The sequence below is a fragment of the Boleophthalmus pectinirostris genome, unplaced genomic scaffold (assembly GCF_026225935.1).
Source record: "Boleophthalmus pectinirostris isolate CB_2022bp ecotype Guang Dong unplaced genomic scaffold, ASM2622593v1 HiC_scaffold_17, whole genome shotgun sequence".
NCBI lineage: Eukaryota > Metazoa > Chordata > Actinopteri > Gobiiformes > Gobiidae > Boleophthalmus > Boleophthalmus pectinirostris.
In genome coordinates this window covers 5,497,850-5,521,564 of record NW_026571115.1, presented here as the reverse complement: position 1 = coordinate 5,521,564, position 23,715 = coordinate 5,497,850, and the positions used below count along the sequence as shown (strand labels likewise).

The 23,715-nt window shown below is 40.5% G+C and overlaps 1 protein-coding gene across 3 annotated transcripts; it reads left to right on the top strand.

Annotated features, from left to right (window-relative positions):
- The first annotated feature begins 383 nt into the window (after positions 1-383).
- srrm2 (serine/arginine repetitive matrix 2) lies at positions 384-21,172 on the top strand. Of its 3 annotated transcripts, none has more exons than XM_055152598.1 (16): positions 384-582; positions 1,968-2,213; positions 2,894-2,989; positions 3,956-4,141; positions 4,673-4,756; positions 5,453-5,521; positions 5,618-5,644; positions 5,947-6,060; positions 8,186-8,294; positions 9,833-11,663; positions 13,687-14,005; positions 14,513-14,911; positions 16,258-16,761; positions 19,065-19,145; positions 19,589-19,684; positions 20,801-21,172. In XM_055152598.1, exons 2-16 carry the CDS (start codon positions 1,972-1,974, stop codon positions 20,853-20,855), a joined length of 4,212 nt encoding a protein of 1,403 aa, XP_055008573.1. In that variant the 5' UTR covers positions 384-582; positions 1,968-1,971; the 3' UTR covers positions 20,856-21,172. The 3 variants fall into 3 exon arrangements, with proteins under 3 accessions (XP_055008573.1, XP_055008572.1, XP_055008571.1); XM_055152597.1 differs by having other exon boundaries at positions 8,168-8,294; positions 20,804-21,172; XM_055152596.1 differs by having other exon boundaries at positions 8,168-8,294.
- The last annotated feature ends 2,543 nt before the right edge of the window (positions 21,173-23,715 follow it).

The window sequence follows — 23,715 nt, the reverse complement described above, 5'->3', positions numbered from 1 at the left end:
CATCGAGTCATTGCATATTCCTATTTACACATAATAGTTTTGTAACCTCGTATTAATCCTGTACTTGTACAGTGTTGTATTTTAATATCTCACTCATTTTTGTATCCGACTCCATTCAAGTATATGTAAGATTATAGTTAAATTATTAAATTTAAATATATTTTATTAGATACTGCATTGCTTTTTACCAAATTTCCCAAATAATTAACTAATAAATGCATACATTGATAAATAACAAATAAATGTTATCTCATCTAAATTGTTTCAAAAGTATTGATATAATAATCTTTTTCCAATGCGAGTGATTCTTCAGAAAACACTGTTTAATCAATTCTTCACCTTTTCCCTTTTGACACTGAACGCACCGCACTGTGCGTCACCTGCGTCACCACGTTGTTGCGCCGTTCCGCCTTTCCTAGAGCCAGGAGCCTGCACGAGCTAACTGCTAACTTTCTGAATTCAAGTTCACAAAGTTATTCTGTCTAAATAATCTGTACGTGGTTTGATCATCACCGTGAATCATCACCGGGATCTTCTGCCAAACCGACCCAGTGACCATACTCTCTCCGGCGGGGAAAACTGGTACGTATCCCGGACGTTTTTAAAGAAGCTAACATGCTAACTAGCTGTGAGCGGATTGTTCTCTGCGCATTTCAGTCGTGGATGAGGCCCAAGTTCCAAAAACGTGTGCTTAAAATAAAAACAGTAAGTGGTGTAGTTGTGTGCTAGTGTACTAATTGATTTCATGAGATAATCCGTTTTATTTTCGTTTTTACAACCAACAGATTTACCAGAAAACACGTGTTTCACCATTTAAAGAGTTTGAATTAGAGCCAGTACTTGTGTAATAAAAGAGGAATACACTTATAAAGACAACCTGTCCCTTTCTACACCCACAGGGATCTTTAGTTTAACGATGTCACTGTCCTCACCTCTGCTTTATATCCCTATAATTAAATGCCAAATTACTATGATAATATTTTATAGGTTTGAAGCAGCAGAAGCACAATTTGCTCCAGAATACTACAGTAATTTCACGTCATAATATAAAAATAAAAATACGTTTTTTTTGTGCAGGTCATATAAGCCTGAAAAATAGCATGGTACATCAGTGTTTACTATTGGTACTGGTGATGTTAAATTGTTAATATGTAATTTAGATATATATATAAGGAATTTAATAGACCACAGTACACAAAGGGCATACAATGAAATAGCTGGGGATCTGGGAATGAATTGAGTTTATTATGTCTATATTATATATTATATCTATTTATTGTTACTAATACAGTTTAGAGTATTATTTAGTATGACTTTTCTTTGATCAGTGCACTTTTGGTCAAATATAATCCCTTCATATTGTTTACATTTATTTATTCTGTAATTCAAACACAAATATTACAGCCAAAAAATAAAATTGTGTAGTGAGTGTTGAGTCTCTATGCTTTCTCAAAGCATGAGGTGTGTGGGTTTTTTTTTTTTTTGTTTTGTTTTTGTTTTTTTGAGGGTTAGTCAAAGTCACAATCACTGCATTCTCACTCACCTCCAGGCACTGCAAAAATATGTATATGTATGCAAATGTCTTAGCAGTGCCTCATAGATGATACTTTTGAGAGATTTAGCTAATTTCACCTCATTTAGTTTGGCTAAGAATTCCTTTAGCCAGTTACAGTCCCACAAATTTGTATGCCTCAGTATAGATTTTGTTATAACTATGCTGGCACAGTACTTTTTTGCTAAATTTGATCATATTCAGTTTATGGAGTATAAATATAAATGTTTAAACGATGGATAACAAAGTGTGTTTTTGTCATGTCAATATATAGTCCTGTTTATTTTACACTATGGGGGACTGTTTTAGACTTTTGTAGCCACTGTAGTTTCCTGTATTAATGGGAAATGCTGAATCTGAATTGAATACTTTAGTACCATGTGAAGCAGGGCCTAAGTCTACTGTTTGTCTTCAGAGCAATGTACAATGGGATTGGCCTGACGACTCCTCGCGGCAGTGGTACTAATGGCTACGTCCAGAGGAACCTGTCCAGCATCCGGACGAAGCGTCCGCGAGAAGAGCGCCCCCTGGATGACAAAGAGCGTGAGCGACTGGAGAGTCAGCTCAACCGGCAGCCCAATGCAGACATCCTGGAACACCAGCGCAAGAGGCAGCTGGAGGTCAAATGTGCCGAGCTGCAGGACATGATGGAGGAACAGGGGTAAGGGTCGAATGAGCTCGGAAAAAATATCAAAGTGTGAAGCTTTGTGATTGTGATCAGATTTGAGATTTAGACATAGAACTTACACAAACTTTATAGATTCCTAAGAGAAATTACTTAGACACAGAAGCTCACATATCACAATATATTATAATAACAAGAGGAAAAATATAAATGATAATAATAATCATTTATATTTTAATTTATGTTTTATTTGTAGGATCCTGTTCAAACTTCACATTTTAAGCACAAACTAAATTGAGAAACAGACTGAAAGACTATGAACTGACAAACTAATACAATTATGTTACTTTAAACATTTCATACTTTGCAATTTGCTAACTGCATCCATTCAAATTGCGATTTCAGTTTGATTGTGATTAATCTTGCAGCCTTAGCATGAAAATGTTTTTTTAATATAATTTCCTGAACATAACTGATGAATTTGATTTTATGTGTGTTTTGGGTGAAAGATCATATCACAGTTTACTGGTTACAATTTAAATTCTATCATGTTTCCTTTAGCCATGGCTTTAATGTAGCCTTTTCATGGTTTTAAACAGTTCTTTAACACTCCTCACAGTAAATAACAAGTTGAGTTTCATCTGAAGGACAGTAATTAAATTAGCATCTTTTGTCTTTTTGTCTAAAAGTCTAAAATCTGTTTCCTTTTTGCTCAGGTACTCTGCTGAGGAGATCGAGGAGAAGGTAAACAGTTTCCGAATGATGCTTCAGGAGAAAGAAGAACCCACCCCAAAACCCAATGAGAAACCAAGGTGAGTAAAACACAGAACACTGTCACCAGAGTTGCCAAGTCCACTTCTTTATAGCATAGTTCCATTTCATGGCTGAAATACAGCCTTTTTAAACCTGTTATGAAAAATATGCTTTTAATAATACGTAATAACATGATGTCCTGTCAATGTGTTGTCTGTTACATAAGGGTAAGTTTTTATACAGTTGTGTAGAGTGTGGTATGAACGTAATCCTGTATCTGTTACTGTTTAAGTGGAGAAGTAGGAGCCTGTCTTTACAGTAACACAAAGACACTTAAAACATGCACATCTCATTTGCACTCACACAGTGGTGACACTTTCACTAGTTGCTCATATTCTGTGGTTTATTTTTGTGGGCTGGGGTCTCTTGTTTTGGGCTTGTTGCTATCTGAAAATGTGGCATCCCTGAGTCACTAATAAAACCACCCACCACCTTCTACTCAAAAACACAGCAGTAATCTCACTTCATAATATGAAAATTTGAAACCTGGAAAATAGAATGGTACATACAAGTTCAGTGTTTACTATTAGTATTGGTAATGCTAAATATCTCAGGGTTGTAGGTGATTTAATTGAGCTGTGGTAATTTAGTCAATCAATAATTATGTCTGTCCAACCAACCAGTTATTTTATTTAGATTATAAGGATTTTAATGGATCAGTGGAAAGTTGATGGCATGCATGAATTAGCTGGGGATTTGGGAATGCACTGTGTTTATTCTGCCCCATTTCTTGTTACTAATACTATTGAGTATACTTTAAATTGGTTATTGCACTTTCGGTCAAATATAAGCCCATCATATTTTTTGCATTTATTTATTCTTTATTTCAGACACAAATATTATCTGGTCCATAGTTAAAAAGGAAAACAAAACAGGATACAAATATATACAACAGCTAAATAAATAAAAAAACATCTGAAAATCTGGCATCCCTGAGTCACTAATAAAACTTGTCCTCTCCACAGTGTGACAGAGACGCACGCTCTGGCTGCGGCGAATCAGCAGAAGAATGACCGACTGCGCGCGGCGTTTGGGATCTCCAGCGACTACGTGGATGGGTCCTCATTTCACGCCGACCGCAAAGAGAAAGAGAAGGAAAAGAGGGAGCAGGAGCGTCAAGAAAGGGAGAGACAGCAACAGCAGAAATACACGTGAGGACAGCTAAAATATATATATGTATATACACACACTGAACATTATTTATTTTGTGATTGTTAGTGTGTTATATGTGCAGATTTTTACTTTTAATTGGTTTTAATTATTTACCTTTGTTTTACATTAGTTAAGGGGCAGTTATGGAAAACGTTCTAAAATACAGAGAGTAGCTATGAGCCCTAAAAGAGAATACCTCTGCCTATGTCATCAACTTGTAAAAGTATCCAATTATGAGTTTAATCAAGTATTCTGCAGATTAGATGAGATTAGTTTTGGCCCTCGTTAACATTATGGTTGCTAGGTTACAAGCTATTCATGATTTTCAGTTCCCTGTTACATGGTATGTATTTTGAGGACTATCCCATTTAAAAAAAACAAAAATAGTTTGTTTTAAATTGTAAGTCACTATTAGTAAATACTAATTTCTCATCATTCTGAAACCCATGAATAGATTTCACCTCTAAGTCCTGTATGTCATTACTGTATTGGTATCATATGCACTTTAATATTTGTGGGTTTGGTTTCAGTTTGGTAGAAGACTCTGATGACTCAGATTCTCCTCCAAAGAAACGGAGCCGGAAGAAGAAAAAGAAAAATAAGAAACGTGAAAGGTGATAAAAACTAAACCACAATTTCCTTATGATCAAAAATGAGTTGTCTATTACTGCGTTATGTGTTGTTTCCTCAAACTACTTTGAAAACTAAGACAAATATTTTAAAATAAAATAATAATTAAAATTTTATTATATATATATTGTGTAATGTGTGTTTTGGACCATTTTGATTCATTCACACGTCTTTGAGTAATTCTTTTTTTTTTTTTTTTTTAGTCTCTAAATCTCATTATTTATTACCACAGAAATAACTATAGCTTAACTTCCTGGGGTCCAAAGTTCAAAATGCTCTGTGCCACCTTGATGTCATAAAGTGGTAGTTTTCAAGTTAACAGCTCCGTTTACCTGTAGTTCAGTAGAGCAGTTTCAGTTCTGAGATCATCCAAAAGATACAATTGAAGGTGTAAGGAGTTTGAACAACATAGTGGTGCACTTCCTGTGTTACCACATGACCTCACAAGACCACATGAGCTTTCAGTGTGAGAGAAGAACTCTGCCCAAATATGCAGGTGGTGATGAGGAAACATAATGTAACACAGAAAATAGTACAAATACACATTGCACAATATACATTTAACAAACCAGGAAATCCTGACTCAGGCTTGTTCTAGAATAGTTTGATAAACTTTTTGATAAAATTTACATAAAAATGGCCGTAATATTTTAACCATCTTTTTTTGTACATACGTGTAGTTCAGAAGATGAATCCTCTCCGTCCCCCAGCAGAGACAAGAAGAAATCTAAAAAGAAGAAAAAGAAACAGTAATATATAAATTCTATCTTTGTGTGTCCTTGTTTTTTATTAGACGGACTAATCTGACTCATCTGATTCACCATGTTTTATATTTTGTTTTTCAGTGAATCTTCAGAAGAGGAAGAAGACAGGTGGGTTTAATATTACTAGTCATAAAGTTGCCATCTGAGAGTTAGATTTTTTTTTTTTAGTAGTAGATGTCAGCTGTGAAACCTGCCCCACCTGGCCCCTCCGCATCCTCTCACGTAATCTTTGTTCAGGCTCAGTCTAATTAGTTTTAATTAGTTACTTTTATTTATTTTTGTCATGTGTAAATATATATGTAAGTGTCAGTGATTTCACAGCCGTTACATGTATTTTTAGGCTCTTTACAATTTTATTTTTCTGAATATTATAATTTTTTTCATTTCTAATGATGTGTTGTTTCTTGCAGTTCTTCAAATGAAAAGCGAAAAGTGTCAAAGAAGAAGTCAAAGAAAAATGAGAGTCCTACCCCTAAATCTAAGGTGGCGCGTCAGAGAAGTGTGTCCTCCAGCTCTGAGCACAGGTCTGTACACACACATGGGTTTAAAGAGATGGATTATGTTTTTAGCGTTTAAATTAGTGCTGTCATGCAATTAAAAAAATTGAGAGATTAATTAATTATGATCTGTAATTAATTAATCTAATTAATCTCTTTTTAATCTCACCTAAAAATTGCTGAGAAAAGCCTTCAATTTGAGGTATTTTCATTTAAATTCATTATTACATTATTGTGGCAGATCAAAAGACTGATATAGAACAAAAAAAAAGTGACTTTATAAAGTCATTTATTGTTTAACAAATCTCTTCAAATTGGCTGTTGAGCCCAAGTCTCCATGAATAAGAAACTGTTTGCTGTAAAGTAGCAAAGACTAGGAAATCTGAACATAATAACTTGTCTACTTAAAGACAATAAAAAGTCCAGTCTTTCCTTAACCATATTAAAAATATTATTGATAGAGAAATGCTTTATATATGAGATCACTGGTTTTAGTCCTTGTTTTAGTCCTGGTTTAGACCTGGAATGGGTTAATCCTGGTTTTAGTACTGGTGTTAGTTCTGGTTTAGTCCTGGTTTAGACCTGGTTTAGTCCTGGTTTAGACCTGGTTCAGTCGTGGTTTAGTCCTGGACTGGGTTAGTCCTGGTTTTAGTCTTGGTGTTAGTTCTGGTTTTAGTTCTGGTTTAGTCCTGGTTTAGTCCTGGTTTAGACCTGGTTCAGTCGTGGTTTAGTCCTGGACTGGGTTAGTCCCGGTTTTAGTCTTGGTGTTAGTTCTGGTTTAGAGGTGCACAGGAGGAAGCGCAGTTTATGCAGCGTACGCGAGAAAACGTACGCGGCGCACGGGAGGACAGCGGTGTCCGCGCAGTAACTACGGAAGGAAACGTGGTCCGCGCGTTCTCAGGTTAATGACGATGATGAAGGTGTGTGTTTTGTGTGCGTGTGTGTTTGTGTTTGTGTTTGTGTGTGTTTGTGTTTGTGTGCGTGTCCCCTCATGTGGCAGGTCACTATAGGACAGTAGTGCAGACATCATGAGCCTATACAGGTTGTTTTCACCAGTGACATTTAAGTTGTAGGCGATTTTATATTTGTTATTTTCTTTTATATTTCACGTCAGGAGAATAATTTCCAAGACACGAATGTGTTTTTACCTGTGCACTGCTGACTCTGTTCTACTGGCTCTTCAACCTCGTCCATTGTGCGACTGACGCCGCCAACATTAACGTGACGTTTACATCGCTCTTACTGCGCGCGTTTTGTGTGGGTTTCCGGCAATGAGTGGAATTACCGAAATAAAAAAATTTATAAATGTGTTTTGTGTGTGTGTTGTTGTTGTCCCAATAACACATAAAAACAGATTTTATAATAAAGCAACTCGCATACAGAAACAGTAAAGTTAGAGATTAAAAATGAGATTAACGCGATTAAAAAACATAATGCGCTAAATATGACTGTAATTAATTAATCGCAATTAACGCGATAATTTGACACCCCTAGTTTAAATATTGACGGGTTCAAGCTATGGCAGTGGTCCTTTGTTGTCATGGCAAATAGGCAATTCAGTATTTTCATTTTAATCAGTTATTTAGAAATCATTTGCCTGAAACCGTATGGCATGACAAACCTGCCATATTAACCCATTGACGCCGGATGCTGCGCAGCACTGAGTCTGGATTATTTTTCAATGGAGAAATAATACGCCACGATAAAGAAGGTTTAACGCGACAGTACAGCTCTGGCAGTTTTGCGTCTCTCTATGGGAGTGAATGGAAGCGAGAGGAGGACACGCCCCCCATGCTTCCAGGTGTGGCCCCGCCTTTACCAGTTACGCTGATCGCCAGACAATCCGGACAGGGGACTCTGCGCTGCGCAGCATCCGGCGTCAATGGGTTAATCTTACTGCTCAAGTCATTTCAGCTGACAACAATTATGTGGATTGACCCAGTAATTACAGAGATATGAACCATAAACCAGGACAAAACATCTGCATCTTGACAGTTCAATAGTAAATTCTAACAGAATTCTGACCGGAACAGCTCAGTGTTAAAATTTGACCATTTAATAGTGTTGTGATATTAACTAACCTGAATAATATATAGATGACACCTGTTTAACCTATTTGCTTTTCTTTGACCAGTGTGTCTTCGCCCCCAAGGTCCCGCCCACAGGAAGTGAAAAGGAAGGAGAGCGAGCGAAAAGGGCGGTCTCCAGAGCGACGGAGGGACAGAGACGAGCCCAGCCCCCAACGACAACAGTCTGATAATGTAAATATCACTTAAAATTGGGGATGTAACAATAACCAAAATATTGTGATATCGTATCGTCAGAGGTCTTACAGTAATACTGTGGGCCATCACAATATGTCGAATTACAAGTCTCTTTGCATAAATTCATTGTTTTGGTGCAGTAATAGCTTAAAAAGAGAGGGAACTACATAGACCATGATCCTTTGCTGCAGTTTCAGTCCAATCTACAGGCATGAAAATCTCTCACCTTTTGGCAAACTTCGCTGTTTTGAAGCCAAAACAGAATCATGTAAATTCAATGAGAAAAGTTTTAGGAGGAGGGGGTTGCTGCTGTTGAGGCTTGTTCGCAGCAGTATTTGCCCTTGTGCACCAGCATGTATCACAGGGCAGGTTCAACTTTTTAAAACATCCTACCCTTCTCACCTTTTTCATCCCTGACCCGTTTTCATGCCTGAATCGATATGATAAAATAACTGTTATTAAGCACTTCACAAATTTAAAGTAATTTTCATTTGGATTATGACAACAAAGTAGCATATTTACAGTTTTGTTAACCTCCACAATTGCAATAAATATCATACATAGGTTGTATAGAGGATTTTTTAAGGGAAGTGAAATACAGCGACAGTCCTTTTTCAAATGTGCATTCATGACACCACCGTCCTCCTCCACAGCTCCCTCAGTAGAAACACCTCCTCCTGCCTCTTTACTCTGGAAATCACGTGTTTACATCCAGTGCGCATTCAGAAGTACTGTTCAAGTGATCTGTCTAGAAATATTTTAGCGACCGACACGTCAGTTTTTAGACCCTTCGTCTGTTTCTTTCGCGCCATCACTGGAAGGAATCTCCAAGAATCACCTCAGTTTGTCTTCGCTCCTTTCCCCCTTCTTCTCTTCTTCTTTCAGCGACCTCAAAAACCAACTTTCTTTTGCAGCGAACTGGTCGTGGATTCTCATTCGACATTGCAAGGAAGCGACAGTTTGAAAAAGACTCTAAGAACCGCTGCATAAACCACATAATCCCCGCACGCCGACAAGTCAGTTACACTAGAAACATAGGGAGTTTGATTGACAACCAAACAGCCATAGATAAAGAGGGAGCCTTGTTTTCTATTGGCTGATGTTTATCTCACTATGTCCACAGTTGATAGATTTTCATTCTTTTTTTTTTGGTCATCATAATTACAAGGCTGCTGCATCTCTGTAATGGTATTTTAAACTTTCAATGACAATTTGAAACAACAAAAAAATCCTCTATACAACCTTTAATTGTGTTGTTTTATATATTCCTGTCTTAGATATGTTTTATTCCGTTATCTTGTATTCATCTGTAAAACACTTAACATTTGTGTGTGTCATCCTACTCTAGTCTGTTCTTTACCATCCCATCAAATTTTTATTCAGAAAAAGAAAGCTAATGCCCTAACTACATCCACAACTTTTAAAGGGCCAAACCCTCATTCACAGCAAATACAGGACCAGAAAAGTTACACAATGTACCTTTTAATGTATTCACTTCTAAAGAATGTTAATATCTTTACTTTCTTGTTTTGTAGAAGAGGTCGAACGTTGAGCGTGAGAAAGCTGCACAGAAGCGCCGTCATGACTCCTCTTCTCCATCTCCTGCTCCTCAAAAAGAACGAGGGATGAGATCAGGAAGCAAAGGCCGAGAAAACGACAAGACTAGAGAGGCAGAGCGAGGGAGGAGGTCACGCAGCCGTGACCTGGACAGACGACAACATGAACCGGAACGGAGAGAGCGATCCAGGAGCAGGGAGGAGAGGAGGACAGAGATGGGTAGAACAAAACGATCTAGAAGTAGAGAGATGGAGAGAGAGAAACGGCAACCTGATAGAAGAGGGAGGTCTAGAAGTAAGGAGGCCCAGAAGGAGCAAAGCAGAGAAATGGAGAGAGGAAAGAATGCATCGCGTAGAGGAGGAGAAGAGAAAAGTGATGCTAAACAAAAACCTAAAAACAGACATGATTCTTCGCCCTCTCCATCTCCTCCTCCTCTTCCTCAAAGCAGACGAGCGGAGGCAGTGATGTCGAGGAGGTCTAGAAGCAGAGAGGGTGAAAGAGGAAGGAGGCCGAGAGCGGAGGAGGAGAGGAGAGATTCGGACAAAACGAAACCAAGCGCCCCTCCGCAAAGATCTAGACACGATTCTTCCTCCTCTTCATCGTCCTCGTCATCTTCGCCTTCCCCCGCTCCTGCTCAAACAAGACCGGAGCCACCGAAAAGCAAATGGAGTGATGACAAAGGAGAGAAAGAAAGAAGTAAAGGCATAGAAACAAAGAGGAGGTCACAAAGCCAAGACAAAAATGGTGGAAGATCTGAAAAAACACAGGTCTCTAGAGGTAGAAGGTCTAGAAGTGGTGATAGGAGGGATGCTGGGAAACCAAATGTCCCTCAAAGAAATAGACGGGCTTCCTCGTCATCTCCATCTTCTCCGCCTCCAAAAATTCCATTGCGAGAAGACTTGCGGAGTAGAGACAAAGACGGCGGTAACAAAAAAGCACGACATGATTCGTCCTCCTCGCCATCGCCATCACGGCAATCGAAGCCAGCCCCAAAGAGGAGAGAGGAGAGGGAAAGCAGAGAGGGGGACAAGGGGAGGCGCTCTAGAAGTAAGGAGAGAGGAGCTAAAGATGAGGCTAGAAGTGAAAAAAGTAGTCGTAAAAATAGACACGATTCTTCGGCGTCGCCCTCTCCTCTTCCTCCCCCTCCTCTTCGGTCGTCGCAGGGGTCGAGGAGAAGTAGAGAGAAAGACGGGGACAGGAAAGCGAGACGCGATTTGTCTGCGTCGCCAGAAAGACGAAAAGATACAGGGAAGAGAGAGGTGACGTCACAGCAACTCAGAAACGAAGAGAGGGAAGGACCGAGATCCAGAGAAGCGCGCCAAGTTTTATCCGAAAAGCAAGATAAGGATTCACGAGAGGAGAGGAGCAGGAGAGGAGGAGAGGGTGAGAGGAGGAGTGAGAGAGGAGAGGGTGAGAGGAGGAGTGAGAGAGGAGAGGGTGAGAGGAGGAATATGAGAGGAGAGGGTGAGAGGAGGAATGAGAGAGGAGAGTGTGAGAGGAGGAGTGAGAGAGGAGAGGAAGTAGAAAGGAGGAGAGAGAAAGAGTTGGAAAGGAGGGGCAATAGAGGAGAGGAGGTGGAGAGACAGAGGAGCGACAGAGCAGAGGAGGTGGAGAAGAGGAGAGAGAGGGCAGAGGAGGAGGTGAAGCAGAAGGAGAAGGCACCGAGTCCTAAAAAGAAAGCCGGTGAAAAGAAGCGTGAGAGCAGCAGCAGCAGCAGCAGTGACAGTGACTCCTCCTCCTCTTCTTCGTCAACGTCATCCTCCTCTTCATCGTCCTCTTCATCATCCAGCTCCTCATCTGAAGATGAAGGTAAGAAATACAGGTCCATCACCTGCTTGTTTATATGGATAAGTCACAGCTCTGCCTGGAATGTTCCACAGTGTGACATTAAACAGCTCTACTTTACATTTATTCAACCTGTAGAAGATGTGCCAGACTGTTGTGCGCTACCGTGTTGTTGAAGTTTGGTGATATCGGGTGAAAAGAGAAGGAAGCAGGAAGTAACAATAAAATAATGTTATGGATTTTATGAGAACAGCACAAATGAAAATGTCAGATTGTGGAGATTGTGTCAGAGACTGAGACTTTGTACACATTGTGGCTTCTTTAAGAGATGCTTTTACAGTGTGAGTACCTCTGTATAAACAACATTACTCAGAAAATGAAGATTTTTCTTAGTTTCTTCATCTTGCGCAAGAATTCAAAGTCTATTTGATCTATCAACTCTGCTGGCAGCAACATAGAATTGGCCATGGCTGAAGAAATTTCCGGTGCAGAAAACCCCTACACACTGTAAAGAACCCCTACACACTAATGACTTATGAGCATCCAGCAGTCACACCTGTTACAGATCTATTACAGATGTCACAACCAATAGATTAGGAAGTATCTTGAGCCATTGCAATGTGCATTTTGTTGGCCAAAGTTTCTGAGTAGCATAATGACCATTTCTACTTTCAAGGTTATAGCATGTGGAGGCATTGCAGATGGGCAGAGTGTATTAAGAAAATCACACAGACAGACGCTCCTTGCATTAATAGATAGATTATAGGTGGTTTTATAGCTCAAAAAAAACAAGCATTCTGACTGTGAGCAGGGTCGCCTCTCCAGTGATCTGACCTGTAACTGTTTGGTCTCCATGATTAATACCATACTTTGAAACATTCCATACAAAGCAATAACATCTTAACTTTTGACAGGCCCTCCACCAGAAAAGTTACACCATTTAAACTGAAAAACGGTGTATTGAATGCAAATTTTTACAAACTAATCAATCTATATCTGATCAAGTACATCTGAAGTACACCGGTGAGCCATGTTTGTTTGTTGTTTCATTTGAACGCTTTGCCTTTTGACCTTTGCCCAACCCACAACCACTGATGACCCGGGCTCAATCACAACAGCACGAACCAGGAACCAGGCCAGTTTGAACGCTCAAATACCTCGGGAATTCTTCCTGCTGGCCATGTGTGGTATTGCTCCATGGAGATTGGATTTAGAGCCCTGCAACCTGTGGGACCCGACGCAAAACAGTGCGGCTCGGGACACAATTTGAAAGCTCACTGCGGGAGCGGGCAGGAGGGATGATAAACTGCAGTCCCGCAAACTAAATATGAGTATAAAGTAAAATATACAAATGATGAATGTAAGCCTATCATACATCATTTGTATGGATATTTTATTTGGCATTAATAAATGTAGTTAATACGATTAACTGAGATTCAGGAGCAGGACCACACCTCAGCCGCCCTCTCCTCACCAGCGAACCACAACTCACCTCGACCACGCCTCTAATTTCCCAGAAGCCTATATGTAGCAGCCTTTCCCATCATCCCAGTTTGCCTTGACCCCACCCTCCCATCCCCTATTTTGTCTTTCAGTCATAAGACCCCTACAGGGGGGTCCCGTTCCGGCTGGGCCAATTGTAGATTGAGATTGAGCCCCCACCCATAGTCTCAACCCAGTCATCTCTGCTTCGCTTTGTACATTATCAATAAACTTCTTCGCACTATGTCGTTGTTGGCGTGGTCCTAGCTAATGAAAAACATTTTAAGCAGCAGACCATATTGGGGACTTGGGGCAGGTGCGGGACAAAATATTGCAGATGCGGACGGGAGCGGGACTGAAAATTCTGTCCCTCAACAGATGAATTCAACTTTTTCTGATTGAATTAATCACTTTCGTCTTTACTCAAATGGGTTAAACGACTGACTAAAGCATGGATTATATGAAATGAACAAATACAAAATGTGTTGTTTTGGTCAGTTTCTGTGACAGAAGTTGATCTCTCACCGCTCTTTAATATGAAATATGTTGATCTTTTATACTGAAGGTAAAACGTCTTCAGATAAAGTCAGAGAAGCTGCGATTGGAGCTGCCGTCCAGAGACATTTCGCAAACGGAAGAAAAGAGAGTCCTGAAGCGACGCGACACCTGCAAACCGACAGGACTGACAGGGACCAGAGGAGCGACAGGACTGACAGGGAGCAGAGCGCAGGTGCTCGGCGCATAGGGCAGGAGCGGTACAGCCCCTCTCAGGTGGACAGCCCCAGCCCTCCTCCTCCTCCTCCTCCTGCTCAGAGACACTCACCTCCCCACACCGAGGACAGAACCAGGACCAGAGACCGAGAAGCAGACAGGAAAACCTCCAGGTAACGCTTTTGTCAAAGCCTCCTAAATTACACAAATCCATTATTTACAGAGAGTAAAATGTGCTGATGTCCTCTCAGAGAGCATCTTCTTCTCTTCATGCTTTTATTGTGTTTTCCTAAAGCAATTCAAACTGGTTCTGTGCACAAGAACGACCTCACTGTTAGCATTACTACTTCCTGTCCAGTTGTATCTCTTTGTGCTAAAATGAATAAATATTTAAATATCTGGCAGTGAACCGAGCTGTGGGTGGATTTCACTGACATTTTAAAAAGTACACAAAGAAAATAATACTTCAGCGATTACACTTTGTTTAGAAAGAGAGAGGTTTGTGTCTCAGTGCGAACACTCATTTTGAGGCATAAATATAATAAATATTTAAACAAGACTTTAATTTGAATAGGTTGTTTATTTTTTGTCTAACAATTTTAATAAATGTGCTAGTTATCTCTGAGACACAGTGAGCTACAGTAGTCAGTGTCCATTCTGTTTTGTCTGGTATTTTGTAGGTCAAGTCCTCAGGCCAGACGCTCTTCTCCACCACAGAAAAGCTCATCCCCCCCACATCGCCGCACCCCACCCCGGCAGTACCAAGACCCTGCACCATCGAGGGGGAGGCGCGCATCTCCTCCCAAAGGCTGGTCTGAGCGGGACAGAGAACGGGACAGAGAACGGGACAGAGAGCGAGAGAGAGATCGAGAGAGAGATCGACCAAGGGACAGAGACAGAGACTTTGAGAGACAACGGGACAGGGACAGAGAAAGAGACAGAGAGAGGGACAGGCAGAGAGACAGAGAGAGGGAGAGAGATAGGGAAAGAGAGAGAGAAAGAGAGAGAGATGGAGGACGGCCGATTCGGAGGAGCAGGTCCAGGTCACGAAGTCCAAGACGAACCCCACCTCTGAACAGGTAAGACGTTTGGAAAGCTGGACTTCTGCTGTAATAAGAATGCATTGAATTTATCATGAAGTGTCTAAGGTAACCCATCCCTCTGCCAGAAAACACACTGGGGTGGGTTAAAGTAAGTCTTACTTCTTCTCAGTCCGTTTCAGGCATTAACTCTTTTCCCCCATGAAGACGATATTTGACGACCCCCTTGTTTCCTTAATGACGTGTTTTGACACCTCCGCTGTTTCACTAAAGACGTGATTTGACGACCATTAGAAACAGTCCTGGTTTTTTACATGTAAACAGAGGCTTTGATAGTTGGGGGCCACTACAACCCACACTAGACTGACCAATATGATTCCAGGATATGTTTTTGCAGATTTTTTCCAAAGTTAATCGAAGTAGTGACGATTGTAGCTTCTGTTAAAAACACAACACGAAACATGAGCAATGAAATGACTGCGGCACACAGTTTTAGAAATAATTACAAGCAGGTGTATTTTATGGATAACTTTAGAGAAAGTGACTTTTATAGATTTCAAAGTGATGATGAAATTGTTTATAAAGTGGAAAACAGCGGAATTTCGGAGAGTGAAACTTATGAAGGTGAGAATGCTGCTGATGCATCTGTCTGGAGTCCTGCAATATCCAAACAAACTGTCGGGAACATTATACTCGATTATGAACCAAAATTGTCCTGAAATCTGGATGTTGCTCAGGCGAGTCCTTTGAAATATTTCAGTCTTTTTTTTCCAAGATGTATGACACAATTGCTACAGCAACAAACACTTATGCAGAGCTCTGCACATGAGAAAGTATCCAAGATGACAAATACTGGACACCCACTGACGGGGAAGAGTTAGTTCTAAGTTTAAAGTCTAAGGTTTCCAGAGACACCAAATATGTCTGTTTCAGTGAAGTTCATGAGTGTGAAAATCATTTATAATCACTTGTGGAAGTCTGTTTTCTTTTATGCGGTTATGTTCTATGGGTGGCCCTAGTAATATATGTATGGGTTGTTCCTAGTAGGCGTCCAAGGGGGAAAGAGTTAATCTTTCGTTTGTATGGGTCAATCTTGGGTCAAACTGTACAAATTGTGTTCATTCTGGTATTCTCAGTGGTCTCCCATCCTAGCACTAACCAGGCCCAGCCCTGCTTAGTTTCAGAGATTACAGAGAGGCAGTCAGGCATTCATTTTGAGAGTGGTGCAGCCTCAAAACTACAAAGTTGACAAGTTGTATATCAGCAGGAACAGGGAGAAAGTATATCTCTTTAAAATGTTTGGCCTTTTGCAATTTTTACTTACAATAGTGTGCAGTATTTTAGTAACAAATAACTATATTCTATTTTTTTTCTCTGTACTTCAGGTCGAAAAATGTGTCTCCGCCCCCACAGCAGAGGAGGAGGAGTCGCTCTACTTCACGAGATCGAGGCAGAGCTCCACGAGAGGCAGACAAACCGCGAGCTCCACCAAAAGAAGCTCCCAAACGTTCTTCTTCATCCTCCTCTTCGTCCTCCTCCTCCTCTTCCTCCTCACCTTCACCAGAGCGACAGAAACAGGCCCGAAAATCCCCTCCAAACCCAGACACGCGCACGGACGATCAGAAGGCGCGCTCCAGTCTCTCATCCTCTAAAGCCCCGCCCACCGACAGACGCCAGTCACCGGCTGTGAGCCAATCAGAGAGTGGAGGCAGGGAGCGGGAGGCGGAGCTCAAGGGGAGGAGCGAAGTGAACGGAAAACAAACCAAAACGGACAAAAAGACGGATAAAAAACGACACAGCAGCAGTTCCTCCTCATCCTCTTCATCGTCATCGTCCTCTTCCTCGTCATCCTCAGACAGTTCGGACTCAGAGGGGGAGCAAAAGAAAGGGTAAGCTTTGGTTGTGTCTATGGGCAAGACACTTCTCTCATATCATCTTTTATCAGCAGTCATAGTTACTCGTAATATTAATAGAGCTTGGTTTGCTGTGGCACCACTTCTGCACAGGGACAGGTGTATGATGTTAATACTATATTGAACTACCGTATTTTCCGGGCTATTAGACGCGCTCTTAAGCCTCGAACCCCATCAAAAAAACAACTGCGTGCCACAACCCAGAGCGCCCTATACACAAATCCACTCGAGTGTCCCAGCAAGACTTCAGTAAACTACAAAGCCGCACCACCCGCAGAACACGCAAACACACACGGAGCAGACAGCGACCGCACAGCGAAACACACCCACAGACACACCCACAGACACACTCATCACTCCACGCCGACGAGGAACGGAACGGAGGAACGAACCGAAAAAGCGAGTGCAATGTGCCACTTCTAGACACAACTGAACAAAGCCCAGAGTCACCATGAACGCGACAAACAAACAAAACCACTGACCTATACAATTGTTGTGTTTCCTTTAAAGTCCAATGCGGTTTATTTGTGAAAAAAGTTAGAAAATAGACCATTTAATGACGGTGTGCCTTATAATCGTAGTCCTAGCCCAGAAAATACGGTAAATGAAAAACCCAAATAAGGGCGGATAAGGCAGATAAGGTGCGGAGTTTGCATGTTCTCCCTGTGTCTGAAGGAAACGTGCACAGTAGGTCAAATCCTGCAGCTAAGGTCCTGACCAAGACTAGGCAGAGATCTGGAGATGGGTCTCACTGCTCCTGACAGGTTTAACCCAGAGGATGGGTCCAATACAAAGGATGAATCTCCCTACCTACAGGTCATACATATCAGTGGTCCCCAGTAGGGATGGGCACGATTAGTCGATTAATCGATAATTGATCATTAAGAATTTCGTCGATTACGTAAATTTTTAATCAAAAAACCGAATGTAGGTTTCTGTGCGTAGCGTAAGGAGACGAGGCCGCGTCTGACAGCGCAAACACTGGAGCTGCGGCCTCATCAACCATCGTTATACACAGCACGATATACACAAAGAACAGACTCACCATTAGCATCAACATCCCTCCGTCACAGAAAAAACACCTATATTCCACTGAGTTGTGTCCTTTATTCCAGCAGAAGTTGAACGGCATCAGCGCACAAGAGCTGTTTTTTTTTTTTCCCTTCACTCAGTTTATGCAAATGAGCCATGTGGTTTTAAGTTTAGTTTCTGTGAGTCTTGTGCAAAGCTGCATTAAACCCATTCTAATGTCAAACGGGCTGATGTGGCTCTAGAGTGGTTATGGTTTATATGTTGTAAAGTTAAGTTTATTTATGCAGATTAGTTGTGCAGATAGTAATAATAATGATGATAATTTTAATATAAAAAAGTTAATGATTAATCTAAAATTGATCATTAATTCTACTGACGATGGATTAAGAAAATTTAATCAAATGCCCATCCCTAGTCCCCGACCTTTTTTGCACCATGAACCAGTTTTATATCAGACAATATTTCGCGGACCGGACGGGGTTGGGGAGAGGGGTCCACGCGGCATGGTTAAGTCCTGGCTAAATCCTGGTTTTAGTCCTGGTTTTACACCTGGGTTAGACCCTGTTTTAGTCCTGTTTTAGTCCTGTTTTAGTCCTGTTTAAGTCCTGGTTTAGAGACGGTTTTAGAGCCGGTTTTAGAGCTGGTTTTAGAGCCGGTTTTAGAGCCGGTTTTAGAGCCGGTTTTAGACCCGGTTTTAGACCCGGTTTAGACCCGGTTTAGTCCTGGTTTAGTCCTGGTTTTAGTTCAGGTTTAGTTCAGGTTTAGTGGTGCAGCCCGCGTGGTGTACGGGAGGGGGGAATGGTCGGCGTGGTGTAGGGGAGGGAGGGTTCATGCTTTTGTGGCCCGGTACCAGTCCCCGGCCCGGGCGTTGGGGCCCCTAGATATATATCTTAAGCTTACATATGTGTACTTAAAGCAGATAACACAACTAAGCCAAGTTGCATGTCAGATCTATGCAGAAGCGAGCCCACTCACAGTAAGAATGCAAGTTTTTAGGTCAATAAAAACCCTGTTATGTTATTATTGTTATTGAGAAAATGCAAGATGGGTGTGTTTAATGCCATAGCAGGATCAACTGTAGACTATAAACAAATATGGAATTTTCTTGAAATTACCGCCTTTGAAAAAGCCAGTGTGTTGAGAGTAGTTTTGGTTCTATTTAGGGTTTAGGGTTGCCAGATGTTTAACCCAAATTATCTATTGCATATGATGAGGACTGGCAGTAACAATAACATTTTGTGCTTCAGGAAAAAGGCTCAAACCACCACTCAGAGCTCCGAGTCGTCGTCCTCCTCTTCTGAAGACGAGAAGGAAACTAAGAATAAGAGGTGAGAGCTGATCGAGCCTGTCCTGTTGTAACCTGCAAGAAGGACTGCAGCCAAATCCAAACACAAAATGAACAGAGAGATAGAGCTATGACTAACTACGGTTGTTATAAAATACTTGGCACACATTTACATTTGACTTTAAAAAACATGGCATAGAGCAAAGACCATGGTGAATAAACTGTGACTGTGCAACTTTTTAATAAAAAAATAGAATAACATAAAATAATGTGTATATTGCACTGAAAAACATAGAAAAATCTGGATCCTTGCTGTGAGCGGGCTTGCCTCTCCACAGATTGTACTTATTATTATTCACGTAGACTTTGTCATGTTCTCTCCGTGTCTGACTCCTCTTCTTTGTGTTATTTTGCACTTTAGAGTCTTTTTTTTTTTTCTGTTTTAGAGTTTGAATTGGACATGTTTCTTCTTCTTGTATATTTCAGCAACTCTTCTGGCCGTGAGAGGGTTCCTGCTGATTCGCTCAGAGACTCGCGCTCGCTCAGTTACTCTCCACCCAGACACATGAGAGGCAGCCGCAGGTCAGTCCTGTCAATCACAGAATTAAAAGAATTTAAAGTAATAATAGCCCATAAGATACAATTATTTTTTGCTAAGAGGATATAGTTTATGTAAGAACTAAATGTCCCTGTGTGTCCATAGGGTCTTATTCTATGTAAAAACTGCTAACCCTGTAGTTTAAACCTCTGCAAACATACATGGGATTCTTGTTTTATATTAGCACTTCAGACTTCAGTCTTCTCACAAATGTTAAACACAATGTCTCAAATCTATACAGATCTTAAACTTGCACACAAATTTTCTGCAGTATGACATTAAACAGATCTACCTCACATTTATTCAGTTACAGGTGGTTTTATGGCTCAAAAATACATAGAGAAACAGGCGTTCTGACTGTGAGCGGGGTCACCTCTCCACAGATCTGACCTATAACTTGGTCTGGTTTGGTCTCCATGAAGATAGAAAGGTTTAGTACCATACTGTGGAACATTCCAGACAAAGCAATAACATCTCCATGGAGAAAAGCATTTGACAGACCCTCCATCAGAAAAGTTACACAATGCACCTTTAAATACAGGGTAGCCGCGGGGTCTTACAAGTCTTAAAAGCTCTTAAATTTCATGTTCCTAAATTAAGGCCTTAAAAAGTCTTAAATTATGTTGTCCAAGTCTTATTTTTTTCACAAAGTTTTTAAATGTCATTAGCCAGTTTTTTTGGGTACTCAATCGGGCTGCAGTGTAATGTTAGAGGGGGGGGGGAAAGACAACCTGAAATCACGTAATGTGAATGAACGTCTAATTTAGAGTATGTGCAAACAATACTTTGGTTTCTGGTGCCCGCGGCAATGAGTAAACAGTCAGTAGAGTGGAAGAAGACGCTGGATGCATCATGGAAGTGCAGGTTTAATCCACAGTGGCTCTTAGATTGTAGATAATAGTACCTTAGTTGGTTGGTCATTATTAGAACTGGGTCTGGTGTTTTTCGTCCGCATAATGGGGTCAATGTTGGTCTTAATTTAAGGGTCTTAAAAAGCTCTTAAAGTCTTAAATATAATGTAGTCAAATCTGGGGATACCCTGAAATATAATTGTACCCAGTTTAATAAATCTGCCCTCACTAATATTTTTTTTTCTTCAGCAGTGGCAGCCGTCCGTCTCCCAGTCGCTCGTCCAGCAGCAGAAATAAGAAATGATCCATGTTTTTTTACCCAAACTGACCCTGGTCCAGTCTGAGGAGGGACTCTGCTCTGGAGCCTGTGACCTCTGACCTCCGACCCTGCCCTCTGACCCTGCGCTGGGCCCGGACTTTTCTTCTTATTCTTTTACACAGTGAAGTAGCCCTACTGCTGGTGTTCTGTGTTTATGTAGATATGAGCTGAACCATACCATGGTTTCTCCTTATGTAACAAAGATTAAGTGATTTGGAATTCTTGTTGGCAGAATCTGCAACTCGTACTTTTATTTCTTTGTTGAAATTGTTAATATTAATAAAACGTAACTGTACATTTTAGCTCTGTGTATGTTTTAGTCCTGTCTTTATTTTAGTCTATCAGTGATCCTCTAATTTAAATTTTACTACTAATTGCTACTGAACCATAGTGTTGTCAGAAGTATTGAAAATCAGATTCTAACTGATACTAAAACTTGTATTAGTTTAGTTTAGTTTATGTATTTAATGAGACAGGGACAGTGCACAATCTACATGAACCTTAACAGGAGAGATGCTTTGTACCAGGTTATAGCACCAGTGCTCATTTCCACTTGTCATCTCTGGGCAGGTGCATGTTATAGTTCATCAAATCAAACATATAAAGAGAATGTCTTTGTAATGTCCAGAGCATCAGAACAATTCTGTATCATCATTCACTCCCAGTTCTCTCAGCACCTTAAAAACATCTTCCTTATCAGAATCATAATTCAGTTCATTCACTCCAGAACATCATTCTCCTCAGCCTCTCATCAGTCCACATTATGGGTGCAAGTTTGGTTTGGTTTGAGGAGCCAGGCATGAGAACGTGCCGTAGTTTGCTCTGTTGGTTACATGTTCCACTGACGGACGGCCGCACATGAAAAGGCTGAGTTTCCAGATACTGTCCTGTGTTTGTGGATCCTGCACTCGCCGTGCACAGTGGATCGAGTGATTCGGGAGGTGGTTTCAGAACTCAGCGAAAAACTGTTTTAGTGGTGGAGCTGCAGTATCATGAACAATCCTAAACAGCAGACAAATATTTGCATACATTATCAGGTTTTCAAAACTTAGAATGTTGAGTTTCACAAGAATGTGACAGTGGTGGAATAGGTGAGTTTTCTTGTCATGGATCTTGAGAGCACTTTTATATAATGATTCTAGAGACCTCAGAGCTGATTTACAAGCCTGTGACCAACTTGTTCTGCAGTAAAGAAAGTGTGGCGTTATCATTGCATTTAGAGGCACCTGAGGCCTCAGTAGTCAGGGCGTTTCTGATGTATCTGAAATTGGCCATGTTGAATTTTATAGTGTTGAGTTTTAAATGTGCTTTTTAAAACATAAAGTTAGTTCCAGAATAATTCCTAGATATTTTATGTGATCAACATTATTGATCATATTGACCTATCAGAATTTCAAGATAGTTTTGAGGTTTGTGACAATTTGTAAAAAACATAGAAACAATTTTGTCAATATTTAAAGTGAGACAAGATTTTTTCAACCAAGCAGAAACCTTAGTCACCTCCTCTGACAGGAGGAAGTAGATACTGATCTGAGCAGGTATTAAAAAGTCTCATTCACAGGACAGAAAATAAGCTTTGCTGATTGTCTTTAGAATGATCTGGAGTTGTATCAGAACTAGTACAAGAGCACAGAGGAGATTACTATGGCTAGTATACGCCCAAAAACTGAATCCAGATAAACCACTCAGGCCCACTGTTACATAAACAGCTGGCTTATTAAAGATTCACCATTTAACTTTTGTGTGAGGTTGCTGCTTGTGTAAATGGAGATGTTATTCCTTTGCCTTACATGTTCCACAGTGTGGCATTAAATCCATGGAAATACGCTGGTGATCAGGCAACCAGGCCAAGTCACAGGTCAGGTCTGTGGAGAGGCATGCCAACTCACAGTAAGAATGCATATTTTTCAGCAAATTAGTATTTTGTAATGTAATTAGTAATACAAACAACTGAATGAAAGTATGTTTATGCCATACTGTGGAACATTCCAGGCAAAGCAATACCATCTCCATGGACACAAGCAAATAGATAAAAATAAATCTTCACCAGAAAATGTAAGTAGTGAGCCATTAATGTAAAGACGAACATCAATGTTGAAAGGCACAGTATGTAACTTTCTGGAGGTGTTGCGTCACCTCCATGATTCCTGGAAATATAAAGTTAAAACCATACTCCGGAACATTCTCCATAGGTGAAACTTACTTTTTATGCTATACTGTGCAGTACTATAGATTCTTTATACAACAACATTTCCATGGAAACAAGCAGTCCACATAAAAGTTGGGGGCCAAACTTCCATACTGTGGCTTTAAGCAATGAGGGTTTAAAGCACCAATTACAGTTTAAGGTGTGTCTAATTTGGTTCCTTCTTTGCTTTCTTTTCAAAACAAAAATATGAATCTGTGTTTTAGTAGCATAATTTTTTAAGCTCTAGTTTGAGTAACTTTTAGGGTACATTTTAGCATACCACTCTTCTTTTTAGCTATTCGGGGACTTCGTTGTATTGTAATTCTTGCACAATATGAGCCCTTGCATTTTTCTGAAAAACTATTGCACAAATGTAACTGACATAACTGAGGCATGACTCCACTTCACTGTTCAGTCCACACACTGTTCTCAACATAAGACTCCTGTCTGTCCCAGAGCTGTTTTAACCAGTGTACTTTTCCTTTCTCTGTCTGATAATCAGCTTCTGAAGGCTTTATTAATATTTATGAGAGGTGGGTAGAGTTACCAAACATTAAGAGTACTGTTACTTCAAAATAATATTACTCAAGTAGAAGTACAAAGTAGTGGTAAGAAATGAGTTGAGTAGTTTTATCTGAAGTAAGATCAACTTTCTGG

Bases quoted from the DNA above. Each gene is read 5' to 3' on its own strand.
- srrm2 (XM_055152596.1), top strand. From the start codon at position 1,972: ATGTACAATGGGATTGGCCTGACGACTCCTCGCGGCAGTGGTACTAAT. The intron at 6,061-8,167 runs GTCTGTACACAC...TTCTTTGACCAG, and splicing joins TCCTCCAGCTCTGAGCACAG to TGTGTCTTCGCCCCCAAGGT. The intron at 19,685-20,800 runs GTCAGTCCTGTC...TTTTTTCTTCAG, and splicing joins CACATGAGAGGCAGCCGCAG to CAGTGGCAGCCGTCCGTCTC.